Below are 9,466 nucleotides of genomic sequence, written 5' to 3'. Positions count from 1 at the left end.
AGTATATTCTTTTTATAAGCACCATGCCGGAATGGCCGCAACGACGGGTATCGAATGCGTCCACTGATACACACCGCACAAGACCAATGATACGCACTGCGTACGTCCAATGTTGCTCACCGCGCACAGTTGGCCCTTTAGCAAGTAAGCTATCATTTTGCAAAAGCTTAAAGTCTAAATAACGTGTAGCACCAAAAAAATAATAATTTAATATGTTCATCATAGGGAAAAAGGTTCACAAGTTAAACTGCAACAAAAAAAAAAAAAAGAAAACTGCACCAAGTTAAAAGTCTCTTTCTTTCGTCTATAACTCGCACAGCTGTGGGGGTTTACATGAGGGGTGGTCACACTGCGGTGTGTACAAATATGCAAGCTCACGCATGTGGGCTGCTTTCTTTTTCTTTTACTTTAACGTAAATTCTGCGCAAGGCTAAGTGTGCCTCTCCGCGCTTTTAACAAGCCTGGTTGCGCAGAATCACGCAGAGCTACGTAGCGCGCAACTCGAACGGGGGAGAACGTTGCGAAGATACAACATGTGTTTTAAAAAAAGGAGCAGTTTTAATTTCCATGCAGGGATGGAAGCTCCTTTTATTTGCGCAAAAGACAAAAAAATAGTCATCTTCCCCAAGCGACATTTTCAGCAACAGTAAAACTTCTTGCTCTTCTTTTTGTTCTTTTCTAAGTTTAGGGGTGCACAAGATAAAGGGTTAATAATTCCGTACGGGTCATAGTAAGGGTTCATTGGCATGTTCACACCTCCATAGTACTGGGGAATTCCTCCATACATTGGGTTCGCTCCGTTAAACATTTGGTACTGCGTTAGAAGAGGGGGGGGGAGAGAAATAAGCCATAAAAAAGGCAAAACAAATTGGTTAAGTTATTACACATGTGTGTATATAAACACATGTATGCGCCTGTACCGATGTGCAAACAGAAAAGTTAAAATGAAAAAAAAAGCAGACTTACGGGGTAATCCGCTGGAATGCCATGGTTCTGGTACATCAAACTCTGGTTGATCGCGGCAGCCGCTTGCATGGCCGTTGGGTCGACGGTCATCCCGGATTCATTCATCTCAGGAATTATATAGGGAATATTGTTAGCATCTATTGGTCTGCTATCGTCCTGTGCCACTGTGTAATACCCCTCCAGTGGATTCGTCTTTCCCACATTGCTGGCAGATTCATTGTAGTTTTCTGCCATCGTGGTGGTGTGTGTGTCTTTGTACGCACTCTGTTCATTCGCGCTGCTCTGCGAAACTTTTAAACTTTGTGCCTCGGAAGACTCCATTTTGCTGTTAAAACTGAGTTACTGGCAGTTGTTTTGGGAATTAAAAGGCGAGGCGCGCGTGGGGGTGCAAAATGTACTTCGCAGAAAAGGGGAAAATGGAAAAGTTAATAAATATGCAAATGAGTAAACTAATGGGCGAACAAATAGACGGACATACAAGTGAACAAAAAAATAATCAAATAAATGTACACACATACGCACGCACAGCTGTCACTTTTTTGGCAAAAAAAAAAAAAAGTTATGCAAAATGGCTATCTATTAAAAAAAAAAAAAAAAAAAAAAAAAAGCTATGCAGAATAGCTATATTGCAGAAAAAAAAAAAAAAAAAAAAAAAATGGTTATCCAGAATTATTGTGAAATTCCATTCCACCCATTTTGATGCTGCAAAAAAAAGGGAAGATTTTTTCTAAACACCAAGGCTGCAGGTGAAGTTAAAAAGTTGCGAAGGAAGATTTTGATTTGTCTGTTAAGCATTCCGCGTGAAAAACGAGTGGGTGGAAAATAACGATACAGACAGCATAATGTAAACATGTTTCAAACAGAAATTGTGTCACAGTTGGTCAAAGCTGTGAAATAAAAAAAAAAAATTAACGATGCATAAATCGAAAAGTGATAATCATCGTTTAAGTTGTGAAAAAACATCCTGCACCTCATTTTCACTGACTTGTGTTGCATGATGAGCACCCCTGTTGAGCTACTGCGGAAAAGAAAGCAGCACAAACAGGTGGCCCATCATTTTGTGCGTGTTGTGCAACAATTCTATAAATTCTTATCATTTTTTTCTGTCCAATGTAGACCTTACTTCCCGAGCGCGTAAACGTGCGTGCAACTGTCGTATGCGTCGTGTGACAATCGGGGGTGCTATCTTGGGACACCCTGCTTTTCCTTGCAGAAATGCGCCTTCAAAATAGGCCTTCAAAAATGCTGCTCGTTTATGTTCCCCTCATCACATTTTCGAAGGTAGCCAAAGCGCGGACAACAATCAATATTTTTACACACGCTTTGACGCCTGTGTGCAGGTGTCACTGTGCATGCTCTCCTAACGCGGGTGTAGCCCACTGTTGGAAATGAGTTTAATTTTTTGAAGTAAATCATCATATTGGAGTTCTTTTTTTATTCCTGATGGCACGTGCCCAAAGGACGCACCAAGCGAATGCTTTAACTTTTTTTGTGCAAAATAAGTGCAGTGAATCACACAGGGTTAATTACTTCGCTTTTGCCTTACTCTTTCAGACCGCAAAGGTATGGCAAAACAAAACTTTTCCCTCACAAATGAAAAAGGGGTGAATGGCATAAAGTAGCCAATGAAAAATATTTCTCACTGGTTTTGGTGCAGAATGTGTTAATTCGTTAATACGCATACAAACAATTTTAAAGTAATTAAAAAAGGGGTAAATAAATAACCACACAAAAACATTTGGTCATGCAAAAAGAAAGCGGGGGTCCGTGCACGCGCAGGTGCCCATATGAATATATTCCCGCTTCACAGGGACGTACCCCCCCTCGTGATGAATAACCTACTCGTCTACACAAAAAATGTGCCTCTAAGTTTATGCGTAGAACTTCGTATTTTACTCATCAAAAGGGACGCGAATGGGAAGGAAAGAAAAAAAAAAAAAAAAAAAACGGGAGTGAACATGCGGTCTCATGGGCAATAAAAACGGCAGGGGAGCCTATTTGTTTTTTTTTGTTATTTTTGTTATTTTTTACACATGCAGACTCTTTGATGGCCACTTGGGGGCCTCCCCGTGGATAAGACCCAAGAGGTGGCCTTCAACGCAACTACCAAACGCGCGCACCAGCTTCGCAAACTTTGGCCCAATTCCGTTCCGCCTGTTTTCCTCGTCTTGGATGTGCTTCACAACGGCGCAATTGTGTGCGAATCTGCAATCATAAAAAAAAACTTTAAATACTGGGCCTTGTCAGCATCCTTCATTTCGGACGATAAACACATTAGGAGGTTCAACGGGGGGGAATCCTCCTGGAGAATATCAGCAAAATGCTTTTTCTTTTTCTTCCTGCTCGTCTTCTTCATGCTCCTCTTCTTCTCATTCGGTATTAAATAAATGAAAAATGGCTTTTCCACTAAAAAATTATTGCTGGTGAAGTCTTTTTTTCGAAAAATGTGCGTATTTAGGGTGTCATTAAAGCTGTGTGGAATCAGAAAGGACTCTTCCTGTGCGGTGTGCTCCTTAGCAGTTAAGTGCGTTTCCTTTTTCTCATTTTTCTCTTTCCGCTTGAGCGTCCCTCCCTCAGTGACGCTACCACTATTTTTCACCCCTGGCTTCTCAACAACCAACTTAACAGTGTAGTCAATAAACCTCTCCTCGTTACATAGCTTCGAATAGAAGAATAAAAATTTGTACTTTTTCTTCAAATTCAAAATGAGGGTAAATGCATAGTCTAGCAAATCGGACGTTTTCCTTTTTACGTAATTATTATCGGAGAAAAAATTTACCTTGTCATATTTGCAGGCATTCCAGAAGGATAGGGAGTCAATAAATAAAGCTTCAAAGAATTTTTTTTTTTTTAATAAATTTTTTAACGTATTTAAAATGAGTAGTAAATGGCCTGGATTAAATATGCGAAAATAGTACATGTTCGAAAAAGAATTTTCCAAAAAGGCTTTTCCTAAATTCATATTTTGGGAACTACCACCACTACCGCAGGTACCACTATGGTCGTAGCTTACACGTTTATTAATTTTTTTCCCTATGATGCTTTCGTAGTTTTTATAATTAAACGTAAGGTCACAATCGAGGTACACCACTTTGCAGTTCATTCCGTTGAGTTCCTTTACGGCCGTCATCTCGGCTACTATTTCCGTCAAAAGAAGCGTTTTCCCGCATTTTTCTCTCCCATATATGCACACACTATCCGCCTCCTTCAGTGTTCCATTTTTGATACACTTCTTTATCACTACGCAGTCGCTGAAGTTGTAGCTTTTTGTGTACTTTTCGAATAGGTCCAAACATGTACAATCTATTTCGTAACGTCCCCTGTGTTTATTTGCCATGCAGTGTTGCCTCTGCCCGCGGTGCGCTTGGCTGCGCTGTAGGAGGGGCTACTGGCCGCTCGCTTCGTCGCCCTTTTCGTCGTTCTTTCTGCCGCACGCTTCGTCGCTCGTTTTGCCGCTCTCCTCGTCGCCCCCTTCCCCAGTTCCTTCGGCGGCTTCCTCTACTAATTTGCGCTCACAAAAATGTACGTGCCCCTTGGGTTTTAAAAAAAACACCCATCCCTTCCTGCGCCATACATTTGTGTGCAAAAGCGTTGGATTTTTTTTTTTTTTTTTTCTCTACAAATCTGCTAATTTTAGAAGACGAAAAAATGGGATAAACATCTATGCATACGCTTCATAAACTTTACACCGTTTTCGCAACTTCAACGGGGTGTTCTCGAAGCATATACTGTGCGCAAAAAAAAAAAAAAAAAGTGGGGGTACTTTTTTCACCAAAATAGTGTGCCTTCCTTATCCCCGCTTCAGCCTTTCTTTGCTACAGTTGGCTTATCAATTGGGGTCCCGCTAACTTAGCAAACAGTCATACAGGTTTTCGCAAAATGGGTACTTGCACAGTACAATGCAGTACACGTACCTTCTTTTACGTTGGCATGAAAAAGTGCTAAACGTTTCCTCGCGACTGTTCCTTTTCCGCTTTTTTTTTTTTTTTTTTTTAACTTTGTGTATGATTACTTATCAGTAGGAATACCTCAGGAGGAGAGGGGGAGGGGGGAGTCACTACACCATTTCAGTTCATTTGAGAATGTTTCGTTTTGTTTCCCTATTCCTTTCGCGAGGTAGATAATTTGCAACTTTTCCAAGTGTCCTCCAAAAAAGAAAAAAAAAAAAAAAAAACTCACCGTTACATGTATATCCACAAGTTTCATTCCCACTGGGGGTTACAAAAAATGTTGAAAAGGAGGCGTGCCCAAGTGGGACAAACATATCTACATACATGTGTACGTGTATAGAAAGTTAAAAAAAAAAAAAAAAATTACCAAATAAGTTTATGCTTAAACAAACGGTCATATACCTTTCGCGAATAGCTCATTCTCCACATTAACCTTCTTAAAAAGATCAACAAGCCAAAATGAAGAAAAAAAAAAAAAAAAAAAAACACACACTGAGGAGGAAGTTACCAGACGATTCTCTCTACCCTTCATCATTATGCCCATCATTTTACAATTTTAAATGGAAAGACCATTTTTAGCACTTTTCCATCCACCCCCTTTTTGTGGAATGCCATTTTAAGGTGTATCACTCAAGTGATGCTGAACTGACTTGTTTGGAAAAAAGAGTAAACAAAAAAATGATGAACTATTGGGGAACAGCGCATTTTGGGGTAACCTCCCTTTACAATGAATTCCCCGCTTTTCTTCTTCGTTGTGTAGATCATCTATTTTGGGGGAGAGGCAAGAGGGCGTTGCATTTTTTATATTAATATTTTTTAATGGTGCTTTTTAACTGATTTGATGTGATGAGTTGTGTGTGCATTTTTTTTTTTTCCTCCCCCCTCTTTACGCTTCACAAATGGCACATATTTGCTGTTCCCCCATTCATGCATTAAACATGACCATTCCAACATGTGTTCATTCATTTAGCATCTCCTTTTTACGAACCGGGAAGAGTTAAAATGATTTATTACCCAACTGCGAAATGGGACGTGAGTTAAATCGCCTGTACGGTGAAGGTCACCTGTATGTGTAGGCACGCCTTCTCAGAAAGTGCAGAAATAGGGGTTGCCCAATTTTTTCGCCTGCTTAACGGGGTAGGGCACGTAGTTAAGACAGTTTGCGCTCGGAGGCGCTACACACATACGGACTGCACATGCGAATGTTATCACGGGTCACCAAAGAGGGGGCTGTTCAGGTAGGTGCTCACTAAGCCTCCTATCAAGGGATCGTAGCGCCTGTGCACAGTTGCATGCACAAAGGGAAGGCCACAAATTGACAACCAGTTTGCCTCAAAAGGGGGTGCACAAAGAAAACACACAAAAGCATTATGCACTAAGCGGTCGCATACAAATCAACACACGTTATGCGCTGTTGGGAGAGAAAAATAAATCGATGCCAAGCGTTTAACGAGAGCGACACTACGAAAGCACGGCATAGGCAAGTAAAAAGTATGCTCATTTGCGGTCGTTTATGTGCGTGTACATTCCCCCGTGCGTATATATATGTACGACATTGGCGCATACCACATGGTTTAGCTTTAAATTCCAAACTTGACAAACCGTGCCTTACGCAAAAGTGGCATTATTTCCAAAAAAAAAAAAAATTAAACACAATTGTGCATACAAGCGCGTGCGGGGAAAGGAATAGGCGTGAAGCCCCAAGGCACATAAAAACAGTAGCAAATAAAGCGCAGCGAAAAAAAAAAAAAAAAAAGGCAGCAAAAAAAAGGAAGAAAAAAAAAGCGAAAAAAGGAAGGAAATAAATAAGCAAATAAGCAAATAAACAAATAAACAAAGAAATAAAGAGATGAATATATAAATAAATAAGTAAAAACGCTAAAGAAGGAACGCTAACGAAAGCGAAATGGCGAACGCCAGTGCCCCCCCCAACTTCGCTTTTCCTCGAAAGTCCAACTGCTGAACGAATCGCCAGCAGCACGTTCCCAATCGCAAGGAATTTCGCCCCACCCGCCCTCAATTTTTCTTCAACCCTTTGCACACGCCGTGAGAAAATTTCTCCGCCCACTGGCATATATACCTTAAGTAGGACTGCACAAAAAGGAGAAAAAAAAAAAAAAAAAGTACATACGAAAAGAATGAATAAATGTAAATGCGTGTGATTTAATTTTGCATTATGGACCGCCAGATACCCTTTCATGTCCCCCTTTGGGCCTTCGTATGTCAGGTTACTTGCCCTTCCACTGCGAGTTAGCTGGACACGCATAGAAGAAAAATTCCTCATCTCCCGACTGGCACATTTGTCATCATCCGACCAATGGGTAAGTCTTCGTACACGTCCGTGATGGTACATGCGGTGTGGGTGGTATTGCATGTAGGTATTTTCTCTCCCCATCACACGCGTGGGAGACGTCTCAACTTGAGGGCCTTATGCACTCGCCAAAGTGACCAAGAGAGGAAAGGCGCTTACCAACATACGGCCAATTCCTCCCCGTGCAGACACTGCCACCAGCGCACACGCAGATGAAGGAGCCGCACTGCGCCCCTCGGAAATATCCAAAATCGAAGCCATCCTTGACAAAATCCTCCCGCATAGGGATATAAACGTAGTAACCCTAAAGAGCGTAAGAAAAGACGTGGCGGATTATTTAAATGTAGATGAATCATACTTTTCGGAGAGCAAAGAAAAAAAAGAATTACTAAAAAGTATTTTGAAAGAAAAGTTACTAAAACTTTACAAGCAACAGAAGGAGGAGGAGACGACGGATGAAATTGAAAATAGCGAATACAACGATGAGGTGAAAAAGGGCCACTCAAAACAGAGAGTAAATAAAAGTGCAAGCAAAAGCGCGAAGAAAAGCCCGAAAAATAAAGACAAACAGGGAGGGAAAAAAAACTCAGATAATGATGAGGCACAAGAGGAAGAAGACAACTACAGCGATGACAGCATGGGAGATAGTACAACCAAGTCAAAAAAAAAAAATAAAATAAAAAAAAAAAAAAAGAGAGAATTAAATTCCGACGAGGATAGTCAAGTACCAAAGAAAAAGAAAAAGGGAAAGGAACAAAATGACGATGATGATGATGAATATGATGAGGATGAAGAAGAGGATAAACAAACCGATTTCGATTATGATGCTCACAAACGTAAAGCCAATAATGAGGATGCTTCCAAAAAAAAAAAAAAAAACATCAGCAGCAGTGGAAATTACAGTAGTAAAGAAAAAAATGCACATACCGTGAAAAAAGAAAAACTAAGAAAATTAGTTTTAGACCTAAAAATTGGACCCACTATTTTTAAAGACTTAAACAAAGAAGACGAACAAGCATACAATAAAAAACTAGAACAAAGGATAATTGCATTTTGCGAAAAAAAACACGTGTGCTCGGAAAGCGGAAGATTACCCAATCCGAATGAAATACACGAGTATAGAAAAAAAATTAAACTGAAGGAAGAATTAGATGGCATTGACCCGTCTAACATCCTCGACACCAGCACAAGGGTGAGGAGAAGGAACCCCAACGCTTATGTGCCGCAGTCCTTTGCAGAAATTGATGAGGAGGGGGAGGAGGTAGAGGACGAAGAGGAGGAAGATGAGGATGACGAGGACGACGATGATGATGAAGAGGTCCACGGAGCGGAAGATGATGCAGACGAGGGGGCAGAAGAGCACGACGATGATGAAGAAGATGACGATGATGAGGATGACGATGAAGAGGACGATGATGAAGAAGACGACGATGATGGGGTGACCAAATCTAAAAAGAAGAAAAAGTTAAAAAAAACAATCAGCAAGAAGAAGACGCGTGTGTTGGAGGACGACGACTGAGCGTGCGATGCTGCCCCTCCCCGTTGCGGTAAACGGCCAAAGGGAAAAAGCGACAACTGGAAAAATAAGCTAAATACAGGTGAATTAAAAAAAGAGAGAACGCGTCCCCGATTTTTAATTTCATGATTCGAACCCCTATTAATATAAACATATATATATATGTTTTTTTTTAATTGCGCGTATGAGTCTTCATTTGGGAACCCCCACTTAATGCGCACGTGTGTGTCTGCACCTTTCCGTTTGCGACGTTCGAAGCGGCAACCGGGGCAGCAAAGTGTATTGGCATAGTGTACCATAGAATCTGTTCGCGCGAGAGCGGCAGTAGGCAAAAAAAAAAAAAAAAGACAGCGATGGTGATGAGCCAGCCATGGTGATAAGCGCAGCGATGTGATAGGCACAACTGTGGCGACCTTGATGACGTGCCAAACTACTCCCTGGTTGGGTCGCCAGCCCAACGTCTCAGTACGATGATTTAAGGCTCCACGAATAGGTGTGAACTTTTTTTTTTTAACCCCCTTGATTTGGTTGAGATGTACACATGTGTAAGCAAACGTACACATATGAAGAGAATGGCTTAGCACTATTTTTAATTCCCCCCAATGTGATCTTCCTTTTTCTAATTAGTTTTTTTTTTCTTTTTTTTTTTAAAATCTTATGAAACTTTTCTCTTTTCCTTAAAACTTTTTTTGTATTCATCACTCTGCAACGTGAGGTTCGTCA

General features: G+C 40.8%; 3 protein-coding genes across 3 annotated transcripts; 1 reads left to right on the top strand and 2 right to left on the bottom strand.

Moving 5' to 3' along the window:
* Positions 1-318: 318 nt before the first annotated feature.
* PVX_092615 (hypothetical protein, conserved) lies at positions 319-1,514 on the bottom strand. Its single transcript, XM_001615465.1, has 2 exons — positions 967-1,514; positions 319-814 (listed from the first exon to the last, which is right to left on the bottom strand). Exons 1-2 carry the CDS (start codon positions 1,285-1,287, stop codon positions 638-640), a joined length of 498 nt encoding a protein of 165 aa, XP_001615515.1. The 5' UTR covers positions 1,288-1,514; the 3' UTR covers positions 319-637.
* A 1,631-nt stretch (positions 1,515-3,145) lies between these two features.
* PVX_092610 (hypothetical protein, conserved) lies at positions 3,146-4,430 on the bottom strand (the record flags this gene model as incomplete). The annotated part of the gene is made up of 1 exon (XM_001615464.1): positions 3,146-4,430. The coding sequence occupies exon 1, from the start codon at positions 4,301-4,303 to the stop codon at positions 3,146-3,148; it is 1,158 nt and encodes a 385-aa protein (XP_001615514.1). The 5' UTR covers positions 4,304-4,430.
* Positions 4,431-6,672: 2,242 nt separating this feature from the next.
* PVX_092605 (hypothetical protein, conserved) lies at positions 6,673-8,989 on the top strand. Its single transcript, XM_001615463.1, has 3 exons — positions 6,673-7,001; positions 7,144-7,237; positions 7,416-8,989. The coding sequence occupies exons 2-3, from the start codon at positions 7,234-7,236 to the stop codon at positions 8,744-8,746; spliced, it is 1,335 nt and encodes a 444-aa protein (XP_001615513.1). The 5' UTR covers positions 6,673-7,001; positions 7,144-7,233; the 3' UTR covers positions 8,747-8,989.
* Positions 8,990-9,466: the final 477 nt, after the last annotated feature.

The sequence above is a fragment of the Plasmodium vivax genome, chromosome 9, assembly GCF_000002415.2.
Source record: "Plasmodium vivax chromosome 9, whole genome shotgun sequence".
Classification (NCBI taxonomy): domain Eukaryota; phylum Apicomplexa; class Aconoidasida; order Haemosporida; family Plasmodiidae; genus Plasmodium; species Plasmodium vivax.
Note: the sequence above shows the minus strand (reverse complement) of the source record. Positions and strands in the feature narration are given on the sequence as shown.